Source organism: Thamnophis elegans, chromosome 1, assembly GCF_009769535.1.
Source record: "Thamnophis elegans isolate rThaEle1 chromosome 1, rThaEle1.pri, whole genome shotgun sequence".
Lineage (NCBI taxonomy): Eukaryota > Metazoa > Chordata > Lepidosauria > Squamata > Colubridae > Thamnophis > Thamnophis elegans.
In genome coordinates this window covers 21733326-21760215 of record NC_045541.1, presented here as the reverse complement: position 1 = coordinate 21760215, position 26890 = coordinate 21733326, and the positions used below count along the sequence as shown (strand labels likewise).

Here is a 26890-nt window from a genome sequence, read left to right as displayed (position 1 = left end):
AAACAGAAATAAGGTTTGAAACAGAATTGGTAATATGGTAAGGCATTTCTATTATATTTCTATTATAAAACCTTATTCTAATTATATTTAACAATCTTCTCAATGTATCAATAGAACTGTGAGACACAGGCTGTTTCAGAGAAGTATCTTTTATAGTTGTAAACTATGCAATATATTGCTATTTTTAATTAGCATATGTGACTGTAAACAATGGCACACACTTATCTTTGATATTCCCCAAACACGTTAAAGTGTTAAAATTATTATGACTGCAGTAATAAACATAATGCCAAGAAATGGCTGCATGGGAAGAAAATATCACAGGGAGCTTAATTGGCTTTCATTTTTATGCCAAGCATGGAGTGAACTTCATAAATTGGCAAACTAGCTAGACAATAGTTTTATTCTAGTTGACTAAATTGCAGTGCAAAGCTAATGCATAAGGTCTTATTTTTTTTTCTATTTATCCATTGCAAGCATGACAGTCAAGGAGAACTGGAATAGTTTATAAAGGCCACTTAAAAAAGGTTGTTAAAATTAAAATATCAGCAAAACAGGCCAATTATGCTAATTTGTCAACAAGAAATACACTTTACGCAATAGAAATGTAGTCTTCAAAGTTAATTGCAAATAAAGAACATTTAAGGACAATATTCTAGAATTCATCCATATATTTTTTTGGGTCTTCTTAATACATGCTAGATCAGACAAAGTATTACTGATTGGTACAACTAGAATTAAAATATTCTGGTTAATATAGACATATTAACGCTGCAATGGAATTCCTTAGACATCAGTCTGAAACCATTAATGAGCCATTAAACATCCAAAATAGTATAACAGTTGCTAAATAATCTCCCAAAGACGACTCCCAGTGATAAATGTTTATTCCAATAGCAGTATAAATAGTACTTAGATTTATACACCGCTTCACAATGCTTTACAGCCCTCTCTAAGCGGTTAATACAATACAATAGCAGAGTTGGAAGGGACAGTTTACAGAGTCAGCCTATTGCCCCCACCAATGTGGGTCCTCATTTTTACCGAAGGATAGAAAGCTGAGTCAACCTGGAGCCTGGTGAGATTTGATCTGCCAAACTGCAGACAGCTGGTGATCAGCAGAAGTAGCCTGCAATACTGCACTCTAACCACTGCACCACCATGGCAAGAAATGCATTGTCATCATTACAACAGAAGTGTAATCTTCCTCATTCTATTTGATATGTGCTAGGATAAACCGATATCAAAACAGTATTACGTTACCTTAATCCTGCTCAGGTTCACTAAGGGACAAAGAAACCCACCACATAATTTTACAAGCAGCCATGTAACCAAGATCTCCAAACAACTACATTTTTTTAATATAGATCCCAGTTTTAAGTTTCTGTCGTTTGCTTTTTTATTTTTATTTTATTTTTTTAAAACACAGAGTACATATACAAATAATACAAACTCTCATTTGCTTTCTAAAAGCTTTATTTTTTTCATGTCCCCCCACTGGCTGCCAGTGATAAATTATTCTTACATAATTAGAAGCCAGTAGAATTTGTAACTATTACATTAATGTCTTATTTTGAATGCATTACTATTCAAAATATTTGTGATGAACTGTATCCATGAGCTGTGGTGATGGAGCAGAACAAAGCTCTAGACTTTATGTGATATTATGCGAAATATATTTTACTATACATAACTATGCATAAGAGCCGTGGTGGCACAGTGGTTAGAACGCAGCATTGTAGGCTAATTCTGCCCACTGCCAGGAGTTCGATACTGACTGGTTCAACACAGCCTTCCATCTTTCTGAGGTCAGTAAAAAGAGGACCCAGACTGTTGGGGATAATATGCTGACATTGTAAACCGCTCAGAGTGTGCTGTAAAGCACTGTGGAACAATATATTAAATGTAAGTGTTACTGCTATTGTATTGTAGATGACTGACACAGTTGCTTTTTAGACTATTAAGTTTTTGTTAAATTTAATGAATTCAAAACATTTCAATTATCTCAAGAAGAGTATTTTAATCTGTAAGAATATGAAACAATCACTTATAAAAGAAGGGGGACAAGGGTGCGTGGCTAGCCATCAGTAAAGTAGGTGCGTTGAACAAATTGATCTCTTCCAGACTCTTTGATAAGTTATGTTTCTGTATTTATTAGGGAGCCATTTTGGTATAGTGGCTAAGGCGTCAGGTTACAAACTGGGAGACAGTGAGTTCTAGTCCTCCCTTATGCACAAAGCCAGCTGGTCGACCTTGGCCAGTCATTCTCTCTCATCCCTCGGAAGCGAGTAATGACAAGCCGCCTCTGGAAACCTTGCCAAGAAAACAGCAGGGACTAGTCCAGGTAGTTGCCAGGAATCACTGACTCGGAGCCACATGCACACACAAAAATGAACATCTATGGCAAGATTACTAATAAAAGATGTTTAAGAAAGGTGATTCCCCAAAAGGCTGAAGTTACACCGAGTCTATCAACAAATAAGAAATGAAAGAGGAAGATATGGCTCCACATAGCAAGAGAAAATTGAGCACTGTTCAATCAATGTTTTGAGCAACTAAAACAAGAACTGAAGGTAGTATGGATTGAAGTAGCTAATACAATCCAAGAGAATATGGGAGGTACATTGGAACAAGTGAATAAACAGCTAAAAGAATCATCTACTCAAGTAAAACTTACAATGGAATTTCCTTGATATCGGAAAAGTACAAAAAGATATTACAGATATTAGAGTGGACTTGACTAATGTTCAAGAGACGAAGAGAAGAAAAAAATAGAGAATTAGAGAAAATACTGATTTAACTGGTTATACTGCACAACAAAGACTGCTTTCTGAACACTATCTTAAAAGATTTTTTGGCTGATAATTTAATCTATCACAAGTTAACCACAGGTGAGACCAGGGGTGGGTTTCAACCGGTTCGTGGCGGTCCCCGCGAACCGGTTGGTCGGCAAACCCGGAAGTAAGTAACTTCCGGGAACGGCGAAGGGCCCAGCCGCCCGCCCGCGCTCCTTACCCGGTTTTGACGAGTTCTGCGCTTCCACGCATGCTCAGGATGCATACAGCGCCTGCGCGATCCTCCAGGAGCAGCTGGAGCATCGCACAGACGCTAGTACGCATGCGTGCACTGCGCGCGTGCACGAGGACGCCGCCGGCCCCGTTCCAACCGAACCGGTTGGAACGGGGCGAGAAACCCACCCCTGGGTGAGACAGAACATTTCTATCAAACTGTGTGTTATTAGGGTAGGCAAAATTATATTTGGGTTCTGTAAATATATTTGAATCAGTCCAGTTAGAGATTGTACCAGTACACATTTCAGATTCAAAAAATGATATTCCATTTGGACAAATACATTTCATTTATTCATTATTGGCATTTTAATTCTATAATGTGTTATATAATTTACAACTGAAAACCCATTTCAGAATTTGGGGGAAAAGTAAGGAAAATTGTTAGCATTCGTTTTAATTGGCCTATTTTTTCAGAAGTCCCAGATGAAATATTAACACACACACAAAAAAGAATTTCAATGGAAACAATTAAGAGTTAATGGAAAAAGTTTATGGAAACACAGGTAAGCCTTGGTTAATTACTGCCCTGCTTAGTGATTATTCAAATGTATAGCAGCCTTGAAAGAGTTACTTTAGAACCAGCCCTTGAACTTTTAACCATCATAGTATGCCAACAGTCACTTGATCGCCATTTTGCCACTTTGCAGCTGGCATGCATTTATGATGGTTGCAATGTCACGACTGTCACGGGATCACCATTTGCAAGCTTCACAGCTGGCTTCTGAAAGGCAAAGTCAATAGAGAAGTCAGCATAAATCTCAAATTGCAATCACGTGATGTCTGTGGATGATTCTCTTAATGACAGGAGTGGAACTGACATGCTAAGTCTTGCCTGGCATATGGTATTTCATTTAACATCACTTAGTGACGGAGTTGCTGATCCCAACAGTGTGTTCATTAAATAAGGGCTACCTGTGTACCCACAAAATAAGAAGGATGGGGACTTTCTAAAATGATCTTAGAAACTCATTTTCTAAGAGCTTGAGACCCTTTGATCCAAGAAGACAGTGGATATGGCTAAAGCACAAATAAAAAGTAGATGGATCCACAACAGGGATGGGTTTCAACCGGTTCGCGGCGGTCCCCGCGAACCGGTTGGTTGGCGAACCCGGAAGTAAGTAACTTCCGGGAACGGCGAAGGGCCCACCCGCCCGCCCGCGTTGCTTACCCGGTTTTGACGAGTTCTGCGCTTCCACGCATGCGCAGGATGCATACAGTGCCTGCGCGATCCTCCAGGAGCAGCTGGAGCATCACACAGATGCTAGTATGCATGCGTGCGCTGCGCGCGTGCACAAGGATGCCACCGGCCCCGTTCCAACCGAACCGGTTGGAACGGGGCGAGAAACCCACCCCTGATCCACCAGTAAATTTTTCTTAAAATGTTTATAAAAATAGATAACACAAACAGAACGTTTTCAAAATCTGTTTTGGTTTGGGAAAAATAAACATGTAGCACTGATATTGGTATCTCTCCCAATATCTTTAATGGTATATTAAGAATTCTATAACCAAGATCAGTCAACACAACTGAAGGCTTGGAGTCAATTGGCAGAGTCAGTAGCTTCTATAATAAGAAGGCACTACACAGTAGAGATTGAATTACAAATAGGTTGCCATCTGTCTTTGCTCAAATGACTCCATCTTAATTTCTTTTTAATAGGAAGGATATAAAAGAATCATCATCTTGGTGTTAGGCTACCTTTCACAAATGATTAACCAATTATTGTTCCCAACCTAAAAAGAACAATGTCAATTATTGGAATATAGAATTAGGTGATCCCTGCAGGAGTTTTAAACAAATCTTGTCATATTGATTTAGGAAAATGAATACAAAAAATGAAGTTATTTTCTATCAGTGTCCATACTGTACAAAAGATGCAGTGGAAGATAAGTATACTGTTGGCATTTAACTTCAATTAGAATAGTACAAACAGCTCATAATCATATATCAAAAAGTTGGAGAAGTTGTAATCAGAAAGGAACAACTGTGCAGTAAACTTGTGAAGTTGTTCCAAAAAAAATATTTGAATTACTCAGAATAATAACTAAACAAAAAGCAGTATGTAGCAGAATTGTGATTATCATGTGTCTTTAAGGGAGCCAATAAAAAGCAGCAGCAATAATACTCAAAAGAGGGAATTCACAGATAATTTATCATTTGATAGTTGGCACATTAAAGTATGGTCAATATTACTTCCTGGAAAAAAATCACCAATAAAATTCTATTAAATTCATATAGAGTTGACTCATATTTTATTGGTTCTAAAAAATTATATATACATACATACATACATACATACATACATACATATGTTGTATTTATGCTGATAAATAAATAAAGGGAGACTAGTATAGATATATTTCAAGCTATTTAGCTCTCATTAGCTAGCCATACCCTTACTAGGATTCAAACCTGTGCTGTATTACATCTTAGGCAGAGTAAAAAAGAGGCAACAGTAAAATATTGGGTTTTCTGTCTGGATAGTCTCTTGTGAAGAGCCGATGGACAGAGAATGGAAGCAGTTAGCTTCCTCCCATAATTGGGGCATACCAAGGGTTGTGACGCTATATATATATATATATATATATATATATATATATATATATATGTGTGTGTGTGTGTGTGTGTGTGTGTGTGTGTGTGTGTGTGTGTGTATATATATATATATATGTATATATGTATGTATATGTATGTATATGTATGTATATGTATGTATGTATGTTTGTTTGTTTGTTTGTTTTTATTTTATTTTTTATTTGTGTTGATAAATAAATAAAGGGAGACTAGTATAGATCTATTTCAAGCTATTTAGCTCTCATCAGCTAGCCATACCCTTACTGGGAATCGAGCCTGGGCTATATTACATATTAGGCAGACGTCTTAGCCATTAAGCCACAGGCTCTAATTCGTTATCAGCTGAGCCAGGGAGAAAGGTATATATTTAAAGTCACAACCCCTGGTATGCCCCAATTATGGGAGGAAGCTAACGCTAACTGCTTCCATTCTCTGTCAATCGGCTCGTCACAAGAGTCCATCACGACAGAAACCCAATATCGTGATGGACTCTTGTGATGAGCTGATTGACAGAGAATGGAAGCAGTTAGCTTCCTCCCATAATTGGGGCATACCAGGGGTTGTGACTTTAAATATATATACATATATATAGCAATAAATGGGAAATATAACTGAATTCTAAAATAAACTGTTCTTGGGTATTATCTTTTATTCTTGTTCCTTGCCAGTTAAGAAATATGTGAAAAGTGAAAACAAAAAATTAATGAACTCCAAGGCCTGGAAATCTCAGATATAACTGATGAGGCATTTGCATATGTGTGGCAAAGATAACAATGATTTAACTTGGATGACAGAAAGGAGTTCCTAAATTTAATAAGCCAACATCAATAAGCATTCCTACCCTTAAAATGAATGAAACCTAGTGATAACATCAGGACAAGAATAAAGATTCATCACACCTGTGTCAGGAGGATAGCATAAATTAATCACATAGGATATATTTATTTAATTAATTTAATTTATATGCTGTCCATCTAACTCTGAGAAGTGACTCATGGACATTTGAGAGCCTTGTAAAAAGAACGGGGCGGGTGGTGGTGGTCACCAGTTGAAGTCCTATACCCTTTTGATATGGTTTATAAGGAAATAAGTCAATTTTAGCTTATAAGCTGGGGAATACAAACACACACACACACACACACACACACACACACACACACACACACACAGAGTCTTCTAAAAGATAGGAAATCTAAAACAAAATAAAAATAAGCGGAAGGGAAAAATAAAGACAAAACCCTTACATAAAAACTTGGTTTTTAAAAAATGCATTAAACCGTAACCACATTAAATAATATTAATCGATCTTTCCATTATGTTGTTAAAGAGCCAGTTCACATACAGAGAGCAAACAAATGTCCAATTTTATAACCCAGGGAAGCACTGACTTTCTGTTGTAAAAATGTGTGAAGTTTATGCTTGATAAGTCCATTAGTTTTCACAAATTGATTAATTCCACTTTTAAGGCACAGCATTGCAAAACACATTACTATAAAGGTATCCCCACACTGCCACTGCAGCTTTTTATGCATCAGCATGATTTCCCCTGCTGGACTGGTCCTCCACAGTGATAGGAAGCCATAAAAAGAACCATACTAAATTTTTTATTTATTCCCTGAAGCTCTTGAAAATACCAGGATGCAATTTGGAAAAAAAAAAATCTTAATGATTTCATCCAATAATATCACTGAAAGTTTGGGCAAAGAGATTATAGGTAATAATAAAGCGAGGACACCTGATTGCATTACAATCTGAGATTGTTATAATTACACTACAAATTATTGAGGCATGCTAAAAATGGAAAATCAATATCCTCTCCCTATTTTTGAGAGGCTAGCTCAGGACATAATAACATTAAGTAACTCTTCATCTGACACTGCTAAAAATTTGTCATTAAGGAGTTTCTTGTAAGACCTAAATGCATATTTTTTGCTGTTAAACTGCATATTTTTAATTTAAAAAATTTTATGATTGTAATGCTCTTACCACAACAATAAGACCATGTCTTAAATGCTCTAAAAAGAGAATGAAACACGTGCAAAGAAATTAGTGTATCTAAATTTCACTGGTTTGTTCCAAATTAAGCTTTCATTTTAAGAGGGCAAAGAAATAGAATTGCGCTCTACATGGGGCAGCCCTTGAAGAGCATTCGGAGACTTCAGCTTGTCCGGAATGCAGCCGCGCGAGCAATTGTGGGTACACCTCGGTACACCCATGTTACACCTATCCTCCGCGAGCTGCACTGGCTGCCTATTGGACTCCAGACGCGCTTCAAGGTGCTAGTCGTTACTTTTAAAGCCCTACATGGTATCGGACCTGGGTACTTGAGAGACCGCCTTCTGCCAATTACCTCCCTTCGACCAATTAGATCCCACAGATTAGGCCTCCTCCGGATTCCATCAACTAGTCAGTGTTGACTGTCGACCCCCCGGGGGAGGGCCTTCTCTATGGCTGCTCCGGCCCTCTGGAACGATTTCCCCGTGGAGATTCGGACCCTCACCACCCTTCAGGCTTTCCGCAGAGCCGTTAAAACCTGGCTGTTCTGGCAGGCCTGGGGCTGATGAGTTCCCAGCCCCACTCGAATTGTTGCGGCTGTTGATGAGTTTTTAAATTGTTTTCTGTATTTGTTTTGTCTTCTTTGTTTTTTGTATTCCCCCTTTTCCCTATTTGGTTTGTTAGCCACCCTGAGTCCCCTCGGGGAATAGGGTGGCATACAAGTTTAATAAAATAAAATAAAATCGAATAGAATAGTGGTAATCAGGAAGTTTCCAGTCATCATAGTTTCAGTGGGAACTGGTTATTGATATTAATTAAGATGTTCATTAAGAAATTATATTCCTATCCAAGCAAAATATACCATTAAAAACTGAAATATCTCCAGATTTACATTTTTGATTCATTGTATATATGCATCCATTTTCATTTCTCTTTTTTTAACAACAGCATTTCCTAGATCAAGTTTTGGATATGTCCAGGACAGATAGCTCAGAACCTTTGAAGTTCACTGATCTAGATGCACCTGAGTATACCTCTAAAATTCCACTGAAAATTGCTCCTGAATTTTGGAATTTAATTCTTTGAAATGTATTATAAAAAGGAATTACTTAATCTGTGGCTGCTGTTGTCACTACTATCTCCACCCAGAAAATGGTTTTCTCTTACTCTGGTTTATCATTTGGGAGGTAAAAGTTAAAAGGTATGTTGGTTGTTGTTTAATTTAGGTATCTCTGGAAGAACAGCTTATCAAGTGACTGTAAATGCTGTCTTTCTTTAAATAAGCAGGATAGAAAAATAAAAAGTAAATAATGGAAAAATAAAATAAAAATAAAAATGTATATGTGAAGGCCTGTTGCAGATACATTAAATTGCTAAAAGTATTCGCTCACAACTGAATCTGATTATTTGGATGGGTGAGCGAATACTTTTGGCAATACAGCGTATATGTAAAATTTTACAAAATGTGTTCAATAATGGGTGACCAAATTTTATTATAATCATTCATACCTGATCTATGTGTATAAAGAATTTGTAATTGATAATAAACAGAACAATTTCAACAAATAAGTGACTTAATGGCTGGTTATTAAATAATTTAATTGTAATTTAATATTTCAATTTTAAGGTTACACAATAGGGTAGTTTACAAGGAAATAAAATTAAATAAAATTAAAATCAAGGAAAAAAGATAAGACTAACCAGAAAGCCAATCTGTAACAGTAAAAAAAAATACATACACCCCAAAACTGAAGTGGTTAAACCAGTCATCCTACCCCAAGAATGATCAGGTTTCCAGAAAAATTCAAATTAAATAATGCAATGCTTATTAATATCTTATAGAAAAATAACACTTTACTATACATAAATAGATACATCTTTGCATACACATTTGAGAGAAGAACCACATATCTTTTTCATATTATCAAATGAAAAGGACAGAAAATCTTACTTTTTCATCATCCTCAGTAAAAGGAATACCTCCAGGAGTTTTATTTATCACTTGTGCAACTCCAATGATTTCACCCTCGCTGTTTCTTATAGGCATGCAGAGCAATGACTTGGTCTTGTAGCCTGTCAATTTGTCAATCTTGTCATTAAAGCGGTGGTCCTAACAAAATGGAGAAGGAAAATATTAAAATTAAAACTCATATTCTTTTAAAATGCTCTTCTCTACATTCAATATGTTAAATCACTTTTGTCAGGAATTTCTTAAGATTCCGCACAATCTGACATGGATTAGTCTCATGTACACATTACTGAAATATAATAATCTTCTAGGCTAGCTAGAAGACGATAAATAGATACCAGTAGATAGGTAGATGATAGACAGACAGACAGACAGACAGACAGACAGGTTTGATGTATACAACTTAAATCAACATACAAAAATCAATCAATCTATTTATCTTCTAGATAATTTTTGCATGTTGATTTATGCTCTATTTGCCTCTTTTTCTTGGCATGTGTAGTAGGAGTTATTTTTCTGCTTTTTCATTCATTCTTGGCTATTTTAATGGACCTGAATTTAAAAGACCTTTTAAAATAATATTTTAATCAGTTTCTTTAGACTCCCCATTCCAATCTATTATCCACACATTGATATCTACGATCACTGTACAATTCTATTCCACCCACTTCTGGAAACCAATTATAATATCTAAGATATCTGACAGATATAACAATAACTGGTATTCTTTAAATGAGATGAATGGTTATAAAGTTGCCATTCCATTTGTTTACTGTCATACCTTCCATCATCTTTTCATCACTTGAGAATATGAGAAGATTACAAGTACCAGTAGTGTTTGACTTACTCAGCTGCCAAGTGCATGAATTTTGGTCACATGACCACAGGTTTCCTACATCGGTTGCAACTTTAAGTACAGGTCATAAGTCTCTTCATTCAGTGCCATCATATCTTTGAATGGTTGCTGAATGAAGGACCATTGGCTTACCTGAAGGGTCCTTTTCTGTGCACTGCGGGAGAGTCCAAGCAATGGGTTAAATTAGTCTGGTTGCCTTAGGACTGAGGAATCTTTTCCCTTGACCATGCCTCTTGGTGCTCCTTAACGCAAGATTTTTGACCAGTTCTGGAACCAGTGAAGGCTGGAGGTATAATGACACAGTAGAAAAGAGTTCGAGTTGAGTTGATGGTCCCGAATCCTTGGACACAAAGACCCAGGGTGGGTTGGACTCTCCCACAGTGCACAGAAAAGTACCCTTCAGGTAAGCCAATGGTCATTTTCCTGTGCACTGCTTGGAGAGTCCAAGCAATGGGACATAACCAAGTTACATGTCACTAGGGCGGGAAGAAGGTCTGTCCTGGGATTCGGTTGTGGAAACAACTCCCTGGAGAACCCGCCTGCTGAACGAAGCCTCGGCTGAGGCAAACATGTCCAATTTATAGTTTCTGACAAAGGGCGATGGGGATGACCACGTAGCCACCTTGGAGATTTCATCTATTGTAGCCTGGGTTGCCCAGGCAGCTGTGGTAGCGGCGCTCCTTGTAGAATGCGCAGTTATATGTCGAGGTACTGCCTTGGACTGGTGTTCATATGAAGTTGCAATGCACGCACTCAGCCACCTGCCGATAGTGAAAGATGTGACTTTCAGTCCCATGGATCCCGGCTGGAATGACATGAAGAGGGCCTCCAATCTGCGGAAATCTGCAGTCCGTTTGATGTATCTCCGCAAGACCCGTCTGACATCCAGAGTGTGCCAGACACATTCCCTCGTGGAGGAAACACTGCAACTCTCAGGAATGGAGATGTGCCCACGGAACGACTGAGATACACGAAATCATCTTCCCTAGCAGTTGAGAGAAGAGCAGCACCGGGACTTGCCTCAACCCCTGAACCCTGTGGGCTAGGGAGACTAAGCTGTCTATCCTATCCTGGGAGAGGGACACCTGCAGTTGGAGGTGTCTATCACCGCCCCCAGGTGGAAGAGCTTGGTGGTTGGAGTGAGATGACTTTTTTCCAAGTTCAAGGAGAACCCATGGTTCCGGAGGGACCTCATGGTGACCTGGAGATCCCGCAAGGCCTGTCTCTTGGACGACAACTGGATGAGTATGTCATCCAGATAACATTGTAGCCTTATGGGCCTGCACCTGAGGTGCAGCCCTTGTGACCTCTAGGCTGGAATACTGCAATGTGCTCTACATGGGGCTGCCCTTGAAGAGCATCCAGCGACTTCAGCTAGTCCAGAATGCGGCTGCGCGAGTGATTGTGGGCGCACCGCGGTTCGCCCACATAACACCTATCCTCCGCGAGCTGCGCTGGCTACCTGTTGATCTCCGGGTACGCTTCAAGGTGCTACTTACCACCCATAAAGCCCTCCAGGGTAGTGGATCTGAGTACTTGAGAGACCGCCTCCTGCAAATTACCTCCCTTCGACCTATTAGATCGCACAGATTAGGCCTCCTCCGAGTGCCGACTGGCGACTACGCGGAGGAGAGCCTTTTCAGTAGTAGCTCCGACCCTTTGGAACGATCTCCCCGTGGAGATTCGCACCCTCACCACCGTCCAGACCTTCCGCACAGCCCTTAAGATCTGGCTATCCCGTCAGGCCTGGGGATAAAGATTCTAATCCGCCCCACCCGAATGTTGAATGAAAGTTGTGTTTTATTGTTTATTTTTTTATTCACGTACTGTCTTATGTTTTGTCTTGCACACCCCCTCCCATGAATTGTAAGCCGCCCTGAGTCCCCTCAGGGAAAAGGGCGGCCTATAAATAATAAATAAAATCTAAAATCTAAATCTACACTGCGACTACTGACAGAATTTTTGTGAAGGTCCTTGGTGCCAACAACAGGCTGAATGGCAGGGCCCTGTATTGATAGTGTCGGCCGGTGTAAAAGAACCACAGGAACCTTCAGTGTTGTGGCCGAATTGGGATGTGTAAATATGCCTCCTTTAAGTCAATGGACGTTAGGAGTCCCCTTGGCGAATCCCTGCGAGGATGTTTTGGAGAGATTGTATCTTGAACCTCCTGTATGTGATGTGATGGTTGAGGTTCTTGAGGTCCAAGATTGCCCTCCATCCCCCTGAGCTCTTGGGGACCAGGAAGAGGATGGTATAGAATCCCCTTCCCTCCTGGTCGGGAGGTACCTGCTCTATGGCATTGATCTCCAGGAGATGGTTTATCTCTGGGTCATGAGCTCCCTCTTGAGAGGGCAAGAGGGGGTGGTGCATCTTATGAAGTTACTTGGGGGACATGAGAGGAACTCCAGTGAGAGTCCCTCCCTGACGGTCTGCAAGACCCAGGATCCTCCATGGTTTGTTCCCATTGGGAGATGAACAGCTGAAGCCATCCCCCGATGGGAGGTGATCTTTGGTGGTCACTTGGATTTGCGGAAGGGTCTGTTGGAGGCGCCACTGCGACTGGGTCTGCGGTAGAAGAATTGCTGCCTACCCCTGTCCTGAAAGGACTGCCTGTAGGATCTATCTGTGGAGGTCTGATTTAAGGGCCTATTGTTGGAGGACAAATTGAAGGAGTCGTCGTTGGCATGAAAGGACTGCCTCCTGTAGTAGGGAGTGTTCTTACAATCCTGTTTTTTGGTAAGAGTAGGGAGAATCTTGTGTTTGTCTTTAGATTTGATCAGAAAAGAATCTAAGACCTCCCCAAACAGTTTTTACCCCTTGAAGAGTGCAGAAGCGAGCTTCCTCTTAGCCTTCAGGTCAGCCTCCCAGTGGCAAAGCCACAGGAGGCACCTAGAAGTAACATTAGAGACCAGAGCCCTAGAAGAAAATTTTCGCTGCATTAAGTGAGGCATCGGCCGAGTACTGAGCTGCTGCAATAATTTTGGTGATGTCCTGGCGGAGACGTGGGTCTCTCGCTGGGAGTTTAGCCTGGAGCTCATGAAGCCAAATGATGAAAGCCCTGTTAAAGAAAGAGGCAGACGAAGATGCCTTAATAGCCCAGGCTGCCGCTTGATGCGTCTTATGGCAGGCCTTCTCTACCCTCTTATCCTCCGCCTTGAGGTCTTCCATTAGGTCGGCCGGGAGAACCGAATTGGATGTAAGGCTGGGTGAGATCATACGCCGGTACGGGATTAAATATCATCAATATGCGAACGATACTCAACTGTATTTGTCCGCCCCGTGCCAATTCAGCGAAGCAGTTGAAGTGATGTGCCAGTGCCTGGAGGTTGTCAGGGTCTGGATGGGAGCGAACAAGCTTGCACTCAATCCAGACAAGACCGAGTGGCTATTGATGTTGCCTCCCAAAGATGGTCCAGACATTCCATCTCTTAGCCTGGGGGGTGAAGTTATACACCCCTCGGAGAGGGCCCACAATTTGGGGGTCCTCCTGGATCCACAGCTGACGTTAGAACACCACTTGTCGGCTGTGACCAGGGGGGCCTTTGCCCAGGTTTGCCTGGTGCACCAGTTGTGGCCCTATCTGGACCGGGAGGCACTTTGAATAGTCACTCACGCCCACGTCACCTCAAGACTGGATTACTGTAACGCACTCTACATGGGGCTGCCCCTGAAGAGTGTACGAAGACTGCAGTTGGTCCAGAATGCAGCCGCGCGAGCGATAATGGGTGTACCTAGATACACCCATGTTACACCTATCCTCCGCGAGCTGCACTGGTTCCCCATTGGTCTCCGGACCCGCTTCAAGATGCTAGTCGTTACTTTTAAAGCCCTACATGGTATTGGACTTGGTTACCTGAGAGACTGCCTCCTGCCATTCACCTCCCAACGACCAATAAGATCACACAGGTTGGGCCTCCTCCGGGTGCCATCGACTGGACAATGCCGGGGGAGGGCCTTCTCTGTAGCTGCACTGGCCTTATGGAACGAGCTGCCCACAGAGATCCAGACCCTTACCACTCTCCCGGCCTTCCATAAAGCGACCAAGACCTGGCTGTTCCGGCAGGCCTGGGGCTGTTGATTAAAATCCAGCCCTACGTGATTGAATGGATGATATTTTATTTTAAATAATTGTATTTTTGATATTGTTATGTTTTTACTTTTGTTGTGAGCCGCCCAGAGTCCCTAGGGAGTGGGCGGCAAACAAATCTTATTAAAGTTGCAAAGTTAAAGTTGTCGGTCAGACAGTTCGGGCTTCTGAGCTCCCCTGGGTTCAGCCTCGCTATTGTTCCTGGAATGAGGAATACCAGTATCTACCAAGGAAGATGGCTCAGGCCCCCCATGGGTTGGAGTCATGTCCCCTTGGACAGGTTCAGACATGAAGAAGGGCACTGGAGAAACTGGGTCCGCCCTGGAAGCGTCAGGAGAAAGATCCTGGAACTCAACTTCCTCATCAATTATCCCCATAGGATCCTCTAAGGAGGGGGGTAAGAAGGGCCGTCTTCATCTCTGCAGGGGTCGGAGGGTTGGCCTTCTGGGCCTGACGCTTGGCCTTCTCCAACTGCTTTTCAAGGACCCGCTGCCTACGTTCTGCATCCCTATCCATAGCTGATGAGGCCGGATAGGGATGACTGTTCTGTCCTGCCACCCTGCCCTGTCTACTCTTGCCCTTTCCTGCGGCCTTGGACTGATTAGGGGCATGGGGAGGACCTGGTCTACTGTGGTAGGCTGTAGAAGGCCCAGGCTGCTCCAACCCCGTTGAATCAAGAGGCGTCCGCCATTGTACTGGTCGTCTGATGTCTTGGCAGAACTATGCAGCAGGCAGGAACAGGCAAAGATGTCAATCAACCTCTTCTACAGCAGTTTGATGGGTCAATTGAGGTGGTATGGCCAAAGGAAAAAAACGTGAACCAGGAAAGTTGTGCGATTTGCAGATCACACAGAAGAGGGCAAAAATCAAATCAACTTCCTCTGTGCCAGGGTACGACAATAGAAGATCCAAAACCCCAGCTCCGCTTAAGATGACAAGACAAAAGGTGAAGGTGGGAGTGGTAGTGACCCAGCCAGAGCCCCGAACTAAGCCGGCTAGCCACTGGGCAGTGATTTGCATGGAGACAGGCAATCGGGAAATGGCCAGAGAAAAAGGCGCAAATAAAAAGACCCAGAAAATGGCCGCCGCTGTGGTGAAGGGAAGGAAGGAGAAAAAATGGTGCTCGCAATGCTTAAAGGCAGCCAGAAACTCTCTGCGGCTCATCAGAAGGCAAGGCAAAGCGAAAAGGAAAAAAATGCGAAAAAAGTCAAAAGGAAACACCCAACGGCTCTCAGCAGCCGCCGAGAGTTTTGCCGCTGCAATTGGGGCTGGATTAGTCCCCAACGAAGCTCTGCTGCCATCCGCGAATGAGCACCCCCCACACCTGCTCCTACCTTAATTTGAAGGCAATTTGAAGGCTGTGAAGTAACGGAGTTCAGAGAGAGCAAAAATGTAAAAGCAAAAAATTATAACAAAAGTAGAACTAGAAGACAAAGGAAAAAAAAGGAATAAAAAGGAGAGTCCAAGCAAGTGGTAAATTAGAAGCTGGAGCTCAATAAAACTAGCCCAAACGGACCGGAATGAGGAAAAAATTTGGCGTTAAGGAGCACCAGGAGGCGTGGCCAAGGAAACAGATTCCTCAGTCCTAGGGCAATCAGACTAATTTAATCCATTGCTTGGACTCTCCAAACAGTGCACAGGAAAATGGTCATACTCTAAGGACTATGTCTAAATCACAGAGATGTTTACAAGCAGTGAGAAATTACATATCAACAGGACTGAAACTGGTAAGGCAGCACCAAATAATTCCAGGGCAAAGACAACCATTTCATAAGCATAATACAATTCCTTTTTCAACATCCTGCTAGGAATCTGTTAATTCAGAAGAAAAGAGAAAGAATTCAACCCTAAAGATATATAATTTTTGAACCTCTATGCACTACAGTGGACAATCAACTGTTATATGTTTGAAGCAGGGATGAAATCCAGCAGGTTGTGGAAAACCAGAAGCGGAAATTTTGAGTAATTCGGAGAACTGGCAAATGCCACCTCTGGTTGGCCCCTGAAGTGGGGTGGGAATGGAGATTTTGCAGTATCCTTCTCCTGCCACGCCCACCAAGCCATACCATGCCCACCAAGCCACGTCCACAGAATCGGTAGTAAAAAAAAAATGAATTTCACCACTGATTTGAAGTTCCATTATTGCATGCAATAACATTTCTAATCTTGTTGATTCTTGTCTGGAAGTCTTTTGCTAAGACTAGCTGCTGAGTGAATTAAGAGTTAAGTGTCTGGCAATCTGTGATTTATTCCCTAAATCTGGGTGCGACCCTTGAGAACTTGAGTTGGGGTTTGCATTTGTTTGAATTAAAGCATCCCTTTAAATTAATCTTTCCCTGAGGTCTAATCTCGATCTTTTGTTTACCATTTCTTCTACAGATGACTAACTCTTTCCTTAAAATCTAGCTATTACAATTCCGATTAAAGGGAGATTAAAAACAGCACTGTCAGCAAATATAGAAAAAAGCAAGAACTTCTGAATAATCACTGGTTGTCCCATTTGGGTGTGGCAGACCTACTACTAAAAAGACCCATACAATAGAAATAATGGATGTGAAATTAAAAAGAAACCAAATGGAGGAAATTATAATTGATAAACTGTTATGAGCACGGCTGATGTAAAGGTAGCTAGCAAAAAAATGGAAAAATAGGTTCCAAAGAAAATACCGTATTTTTCAGAGTATAAGATGCACCACGATTTTGAAGAGGCAATTTTTAAAAAAAAAGGTTTTTGCACTCTGCTAACCTCCCCAAAACAGCCCATTTTTTTCAAAAAAAAGGGGGGGCATGAATAGCCCTTAGGAGGCTTGTAGAGTGTTCCTGGGGGGGGGGGATGAGCAAACAATGGCCCGTTTTTTGCAAAAACAGGCCTGTTTTTTGTCAAAAAAAGGGCATTAGGAAGCTTATAGAGTGGTCCTGGGGACTGGGGAGAGGCAAAAATGAGCAAAAAATGGCCCATTTTTCTCATTTCTGCCCTCCCCATGCCCCAGGAGCTCTCTAAAAGCCTCCTACAAACTATGCAAGGCCATTTTGGTGAAGGGACGGAGTTTCAGGAGGCAAAAAATGCTGTATTCAGTGTATAAGACACACCCAGATTTTCAGCCTCTTTTTTGAGGAAAAAAGGTGTGTCTTATACTCCGAAAAATACGGTAACTAGAGTGAATGCAATCATTTAGAATGCATTTGTTCATAATGGTGTCATTTTATAAAACAATTCTTCAAGACACATGCAGAATACAAAATAAAACAATAAAAGATAATTGACTCCAATATAAAAGGAAGTGCTAGCATTAAAGTCAATAACAAGAGAGAGCCAAAACAGGTCTCTAAAAATGAAAAACAACCAATCAGTATCATTAAAAATTAACCAGTTAATTAATATGGCATTTAATATGTATCTTGGTCTAGAACTGAAAGGAGCAGGTATCAGGTTGGCCTTTCTCAAAGAGCGTCTATGTTTTGTCAATTACATAGCCCATCCCAAAGGTGCTTTTTCAAAAGGCAACTAGACTTTGTTTTTCCTTGAAGATGTTTTGCTTTTCATCCAAGAAGCTTCTTCAGTTCATGAAGTTCAATTGCCTTTTGAAATAGCTCCTTTGAGACAGAAATGACATGGATGACTGAGAATCTCTATAGACATGTAATAACCATGTTATGGCAAACCTATGGCACGCGTGCCACAGGTGGCACAAAGAGCCCTCTCTGCAGGCATGCGAGCCGTCGCCCCAGCTCAGCTCCACCACGCATATGCGTGCGCCTTCTGCTGGCCAGCTAGTTTTTGGGTCTCTGCTGCGCATGCGGGGGGGAAGGACACAGGGGGTCATGCGTACATGCATGGGGATGGGCATGCACGAGGGGGTGGGGCGTGCAGGGGGATGCTGTGCATGCGTTGCATTATGGGTGCGTGCATGCTTTCAGCGCACAGCAACAAAAAGATTAGCCAACACTATAATAGCCTATATATAATAAATTTATGTTGCGAGTTCTCAAAACGTAAACCATTCCAAAGCTAAGGATTCTAATTTGGTATCAGTAAAGAAGGCGCTTAAGAACTGAACAAATTTGAATATCTGTTTTACAACAAAAATAACAATATTTATGCTTAAAAAAGCAATATGAAAACCAATCTTACCATTAGGTTACCTGAAGGCATATCCTTATGTCTCAAATACTGTCAATAAAGGTACGTTTTTTAAAATTAAATAATGCATATTTGCACTTTCAGAAACAGAACTTGCACTCAAGTTAATTTGAGCATTCTTAATTACTATGCATTAGACTTGGGGAAGTAGCAAAATGTCACAAAGACTTACATCAGGGTTGTCAGACTCAAGACTCAGGGTCTTGATCTAGCCCATGGGCTGCTTAGATCTAGCCTGTGGGGCCACCCTGGAGACAGCAAAGGACCATTTTTGCTGGCAGGTGCTCCTGCCAGCAAAAGTGGAGCTCAGGAGCCTATTTTCATTGACAGAGTGCTTGGACCACCACAGGCACTCACAACACGAGTGACATCGAGCTAGCCATGCCCCCTGGCCACACTCTCTCTCCCCTGAGGTTAAACACAACCCTGATGCAGCCCTCAATGAAATCGAGTTTGATACCCCTGACTTACATGGTCTTTGCAAGAACAGAAAAGTTTCAGTTCCTCTTATTGTTGCCTAAGCTCATTTTCAGTGCTTTTATATAACTGGAACTGTTTGCTTGATTTTGAATTTTAAAATACAAGTTTAGAAAGAATATTTAGTAACATACTGGGTCCATAACTTAGTTAGAATAAATAGATTAAACGAACTGTCTCCCAAGAGGGGAAAAAAGAGGAATTGTCAACTTAATTAAAATAAGTGATTTCAATGGGGAGACCTAGATTTAAGACCAGCCTTAATAATCAAAGTTCATTGTGACTATCTCTCAACTCAATCTACCATAATACAATACAAGGATATTGTTATGGGGAATGACTGAAGAAGTGGTTTGCTATCCTGAGTTTCCAGAGGTATGGTAGGATGTTAACTGACTGACTGATACACACACACACACAGAGACACTACTTGAGAGACCGCCTGCTGCCAATTATCTCCAACAGACCTATTAGATCCCACAGAGTAGGCCTCCTCCGAATTCCATCTACTGGCCAATGCCGATTGGCTACCACCCGGAGGAGGGCCTTCTCTGTGGCTGCTCCGGCCCTCTGGAACGAGCTCCCCATGGAGATTCGGACCCTCACCACCCTTCAGGCCTTCCGCAAAGCCCTTAAAACCTGGCTGTTCCGACAGGCCTGGGGTTGACGAGTTCCCGTCCCCGCTCAAACTGTGTGGTTATTGATTGCTTTTAAATTCTTTTGTAGTTGCTTGTTTGTTGTTTCTCCCCTGTCTGTATTCGCTTCCTTTGATTTGTGAGCCGCCCTGAGTCCCTCTGGGAATAGGGCGGCATATAAATGCAATAAATCCAAATCCAAATACACACACACACACACAAAAAAAAGACTGTGTGTACGTGTGTTTGTTCCAGCATAACTCTGGAATGCCTTGAGCAATGTCAACCAAACTTGGTACACAGATGACTTACTCGTTGGAAAAAAATACTGTGGGGGTAAGACAGCCCTTGGGGTGGGGGAGTGTTCTGTTAAGATACAGCCTGTTGTGCCTTAAAATGACTTCTACTGTACAACACAGTGGAGTTACCATGGTAACGGCTTCACAGTACTCCACCAGGGGGCTCCCTCTGGTAAGGGGGAAAATCCAACATTTGGTAATTAGAAATTACATTTTGTCTGGATATTTCCCCCCTATAAATAAATATCCGGACAACGCCGTCTAGTACACAAATAAATAACAAAGTTGTGCTACAGGTATCCTATACACACATGCAACATGATTTTAAGTAAATGTTATTTTCTTGTGAGACACTATGGGAAGGTTGAATTCAGATTATGTCAGAAGAGACAAGAGAGCCCAGCTATAGGAAATACATAGGAAAATGTGTTACAAAGAGATACTATCTTAACTGACTCATTATAAATAAGGCTGGAAATTTACTATTTTCAAGATTATGTTTCTAGCCCTATCTATCAATAAGGATAACTTTCAGAAATCCCTGTGGTTTTCACTCTATATTGGCTAATTATGTAAGGCATCACTAAAGAAGCCTGTTTTTTTTCCCCAGGTTTCTGTGCAAATCTAAAAAAGAAGACATGAATGCTTGGATGCATAGCTTTTGCGTCAAGGACTTAAAGCCGCCACATCTTTTTTTTCCAGGCATACATAGAAGACTGAGGGGGAAAATGAACTGATTTAACAAATAGCAGAGAGTTGTTGTGCTCATGCAAGATCAGACTCAAGTTTTTCCCCCCAAAATAATGATCAGCTATAAAACCCAATTCTCACATAGGCACAAGCAAACAGTTTCTGTTACTGAACCAGAGCCTAGTAAAAAAAACTGCTTGCATCACTTGCCCCCAAATGAACGGATTCTAGTTTGTTATACTGCATGAGTAGAAAAAAGAGGTGAAGCTTTATTTTCTACTAGCTGATAACCGGGAATTATCCGGGTATTTATTTATAGGAGGAAAATGTCCGGATTTAATGTACTTTCTAATGTTGGATTTTACCCCCTTACCAGAGGGAGTCCCCTTGTGGTGTACTGTGAAGCCTTTACCATGGCAACTCTACTTCGCTGTACAGTAGAAGCCATTTTAGGCAGTACAGTAGAAGCCATTTTAAGGCACAACAAGCTGCATCTTAGCAGAACACATACTCCAAGGGGTGTTAGGGATGTCTTACCCCCACGGTATTTTTTTCCAGAGAGTAAGTCATCTGTGTACCAAGTTTGCTTTAAATTGCTCGAGGCGTTCCAGAGTTATGCTGGAACACACACACACAGCTATTTTTATACATATAGATAAGTAGAAGTTGTATTTGACAGACAGCAGAATTCAATGGAATTATTTCATATTGACATTACAATAAATCTTTTGTGTCCTTTGGAAATCTCGGCAGCCATTTTACTAGCTGATCAACAGAAGCCTGACAGTGGTCCTAATAACTATTTTACCTTATTATCTATACATTCCTTTATTCATGCCAGTGTTAGAACATACTATCGTCTACTGAAATATTCTGAATATAGGTAGTCATTACTTAGCAATTGACTTGTACAGTGACCATTCAGAGTTACAACAGTGGTGAAAAAAATCACTCCTTGCATTTACAACCTTCGCAGGACTTTAAAGCAAAGGGAAATAGAAGGAAGAACATAAACACAGTCACAATTTCACTTAGTGACTATTGCGCTTAACAAACAAGTTCCCGTCTCAGTTATGATTAGTAAACAAGGACTATCTGCTATGCTTAAAAAAAACACTGAAAGATCTTTTACCAGCAAGCCTTTCAGCACGTCTACCAATCACTCTTTTGTAATTGAAGAAATCTTCTTAATAGTTCCTGTAAGAAAGAGTGCTTCTAGACAAGGCTTTTATGTGCAGATCCACTGACTCATAAATGGAATTTAATGCAATGCTCCAAATGATGTTTTCCATTTTTAATCCTCTTGTGTTTTTCCACTACTTATTTCATCCTTTTTCCCCCTTATGATTGAAATCCATTAAGGAGTACATTTTGGAATAGCTGCATATCTTATGCTTAGTAGCGTTAGCAATTCTCCATTTGGTAACATGTTTTTCTCCATTTGGAAAGAACTTGTTTTGTTTATTCTGCTGAGAGGAGGCAAAATAATCAAGCGGCAGCTGAGAAGGAATTTCTCAGCATCCAGGAGCATGATTTATCAAGCCACAAAAATTATACGAAATATTGAAAACTGTATGGTACATTACCTGCAAAGATTTCTATCTAGTATAGTGTTGTTTTTTAAAACTAAAAGGACCATTTCCTTCAAATGGTAAAGATAAAGGTTCCCCTCATACATATGTGCTAGCCATTCCCGACTCTAGGGGGCGGTGCTCATCTCCATTTCAAAGCCAAAGAGCCAGCGCTGTCCAAAGACGTCTCCGTGGTCATATGGCTGGCATGACTAAACGCCAAAACCGCATGGAATGCTGTTACCTTCCCACCAAAGTGGTTCCTATTTTTCTACTTACATTTTTACATGCTTTCGAATTGCTAGGTTGGCAGAAGCTGGGACAAGTAACAGGAGCTCACTCCATTATGCGGCACTGGGGATTCGAACACTTAACTGCCGACCTTTCTGATCGACAAGCGCACCAGCATGCCTACTGTCCCTGTCCTATTGTCCCCATTGATATGTACACATTTTATGTGTTCATGGCCATGTTACACTTATTTATATCATCTATTTGTACAAATCTCATGCGATAATGTCCATGTCTATACTAATACCTGTTACCTTGTACGTGTTGACAAACAAACAAACAAACAAAATAAGCTGAGTGTTTTAGCCACCGGATTCCCCAAATGACATAGCTCTAAAGATGGTCTAAATTTCCTTTTCTCAGGACAATATTTGTAAACATACACCAAGAAAAACATGTCTGTTCCTATCAAGGGGAGGTACTGAAATGTTTATTGATATATTGACACAGATACTGTGATGCTGTCAAGGCCTAAGTTAACGGTTAAGCTGAAATTTGAGAAACCAGTGTTTTTCAACTTGTCCAACTTGAGGAGTGAGTATCGGATATGTAAGACTGGGTTTAGGATAGCCAAGAGTTTTATTTTTTGCTTCATTTCAGCAGGGCCTAAGGATTCCATAACCACATCTAAAGAACGTGAATCATCCAAATTATTATCCAAATTTGACAAAGCATGCAATAATTCTGTTTGGAATTTGGTTGTATTTAATGTAACCTTATCATAGTACTTGCCTTACTGTTTAGGAACAAATTTAACTCTAAAACAGCATACTTGCTAGCCATTTCAAGGGAGTCCAGTGCACTGCTTTTTCATATACTTGTCAATTTTGGGTTGCTATGGAAACATTTATAGTTTCAAAGACATATTATCACTTGGGCTATTTCTTAATCTCTCTTTTTTGCAAGAAAATGTAATTACTATATTATCAAATTTCTATAAAGTCACGAATCTGTATGGTGTTCAGCAGAGGAGAGAGATGCTGCCCATTTTGCATTGAACTTGGGTGAAAACATCTCTAGAACATTTGTCAAGTTTTCAATCCATGCTTCACATAAGATTGACCAGCCAAAGCAGGCATCGTAAAAACATATTTGCATATTGATCTCAGGAGCTTAACTCCGCAATGATAGCAAATCCAGTGCCAAAAATTTGCTCAAGCAGACGATGAGGATCTTTTAAAGGATGAGTAATTTTGGATTAGAAACCACAGCATAAGAGACAGTTCTACCTAACCATACAACTATTTCCTAAATTAAAGACTTTGTATTAGAGAAATATTTGAGGGGAAATCTGTTTAGTCATAGCTTGGCAGTGTAGGTTAAGATTGCACTGCATGTTCTTTGCCCAAATGAGTCAACCTTAAGGTGTTTTTATCTATTTGAAGAAGTTTATTGCTTATGTCACAGGGTGAAGCATTGAAGCTTCACCATGAGAAAACCTGAAAACAAAGTAATTTTAAAATAATTTGTACTACGTTTTCAGTATTAGCTATGAAGCCTTAAATGCAGGGGTGAAATTCAGCAGGTTCTGACAGGTTCTGGAGAACCGGTAGCGGAAATTTTGAGTAGTTTGGAGAACTGACAACTATCACCTCTGGCTGGTCCCAGTGTGGGGAAGGAATTGAGATTTTGCAGTATCCTTCCCCTGCCACGCCCACCAAGCCACACCTACAGTAAAAAACTTTTTTTAAAAAAAATTGCTTTAGTTTTAAGAGAATAATGCTTATATTAAGTTTAATAAATAAATTAGGAACTAAAAAATATTTTATGGAACTGTTATTTTGAAGTTAGCTAGCTACGGGTTCAATTAATTGTTCAATTAATTACTTATCTTTTGATATTGTTGGTAACTCATTCCATAAAAATTTTACAGGCCCATTAATAATGACAATAATGAATCATGCCGATTATACATGTTGATAACTTTTAAAAAAATAATTATCAACAAAATGCATAATTTTGTAGAGGAGAAAAATAGTCTCCATTAAGTAATAAATACAATATTTAAAAATACGACAAAACTATTCCAAGCACAATTATAGAGCCCTCATTTACTTTCCATGGTTTCAAAGAGATTACTACTTAGGCCTGTAACAGTCTGTCCCTTAATTTTCAAAGGATGGCAGCACTTTAATTAACTCATCTTAATTGTATTAAATATGCCATCTCATATAGAAGAGAAACAATGCAACTTATATTCATATTTTGATTAATAATACAGTTATGAAGTCAGGATTGGTTTAGCGTATTAAAAACAACATAGAAGAAACTAATTTATCATAAAAGAAATTAAGTTAAGTATGAGGCATCTGAAGGATTTAAATAAAGATCTCCTTTTTTTATAATTTTTTTTTAATTTTTGTTACATAGACAACATATACACACAACAATTGTTGTGTGTATATGTTGTCTATGTAACAAAAATAAAAAAATATAAAAAATAAATAAAGATCTCCTGAAAAACAAAGCAAAATGCTTTCAAATGAATATGGGTTTATTATTTTTTATTTAATTTGTATATTTATTTCCTTCTAAATAATGTATACTACATTTACTTTTATCCTCAAACAATCCTGGGAAATATTTCATCTGATAAATGGTAAATGAGTTTGCTTAATCTGAAGTTGCTGAAGAAACAACAACTGGATGGGGTTGTCCATATGTACGTAATTTATTAGTATCCTAAAAGGTTGGGATTACATATATGCATACTATTCTTATCACTGGTATTCTATTTGAAGTAAGAAATATTACAAAAAGCACAGAATGGAAATACTGTAAGAACAAGTAAGTCAAACAAATTAGAGGAATGAGATGAAAAAGAACAAGAATTATAGCTAAATCATCACTTACTATACATCTTTATTTCTTTCTGAAGCAAACCATTCTTGTTACCATGTCTGTATCAATTCACATATTCACTTCAGTTAATTAACTTTCCACTTCCCCGTCAACTCTTTTCAACCATAACTTTCTCAGCCTTCTCATTTCTCTCAACCATTACCTCTTTGATTATTTATAAGTAGCTATTGGCTTATGTCCATTTATTCAGTGACTGATCAAAGTTACGATGGTGCTAAAAAATTGGTCCTTGAATTTTCCACAATCATAGCAACCATGCAGAACACAATCGCGATATGTGTGCTTGCAGAAAGCTACAGTCAAATAATCACCATTTGCAACCTTCTCTGCTGGCTTCCTAAAAGCAAACTCAATAGGGAAGCTTCAATAAGCAAACTCAATAGAGAAGCTCCAGTAGGTCATTCCTGCTTTTTCTCCAGGCCACAATACACCCCTGTCCACATGCCTATTCCACTGGCCTCCCATGACCTATGGTCATCTTATGTCAGCCACCCCCTGTCCTCCCATTAGGCCAGTGCTGACTTCCCAGGTCCAGCACCCCTCCTTGACCTCTCCTTACCCAGGACTCACCTCTTCCATCTTAATGACCCATAAATCTTGGGGCTATGATGTCAACTAAAAACTGCCCAATTGTTGTCACTAAGTGATGCTATAATGTGACATTGTGCTTTACAACTGTTTTACTTAGTGGTGTCAACTCATAAAGTTGCCATGGTGAGGAAAGGGGGGGAGTGCATTCCATGCATACCTTCGGCTAGAGTTGGATCTCAGATTACTACAGCAGGATTGGGAGGGGTGCACTGCATTGGGGAGTGTGATTTATGACACAGACTGAGGGGAGGGAAGGAACAGGGGTAAAGTTCAGCTATAATTCAAATGAGGCTTAGGTCTGACTGCAATATGGTATTGCCAAAATGGTGCTCCTAATAAATGACTGATTTTCTTTTGAAACTTGGCTCAAGGCTCATAAATCAATTAGGGCATCTTTCAGAAACCTGACAAATGATAGCAATCCTGGTCCCAATGCATTCTTTCCTATGGCCAAACTACCTCAATATGTTTCCTTCATATCACTAATTTGTTTTTTAATTCAGTGCACATTCATTTCCCATTCATTCTTGAACTTATCTCTTGTTATACTGTACTAAATCTTAAGTACCCCATTCTGACTGCACTCAATTTATTATTTTTTATCCTGACATACTCAACTTTATATAATAAAGAATGGGCAAGAGCACATTCATATATAACATTATTTTCTTTCAAGAAATATTCATTCTTAATAAAAGACCACATATTATTTATTATATTTCTATCAACATTTACACTGCTTAAAATTCTGATTGGTCTACTTAGACACACAGATTCATC

The 26890-nt window shown here is 40.1% G+C and overlaps 1 protein-coding gene across 1 annotated transcript in view; it reads right to left on the bottom strand.

Moving 5' to 3' along the window:
* Window positions 1–26890, bottom strand: part of PDE11A (phosphodiesterase 11A) — a 176218-nt gene that overhangs the window by 124136 nt on the left and 25192 nt on the right. The window contains exon 2 of the mRNA XM_032237355.1: window positions 9593–9751. Within this exon, the coding sequence (XP_032093246.1) occupies window positions 9593–9751 (159 nt within the window). The remainder of the gene's footprint in view (window positions 1–9592; window positions 9752–26890) is intronic.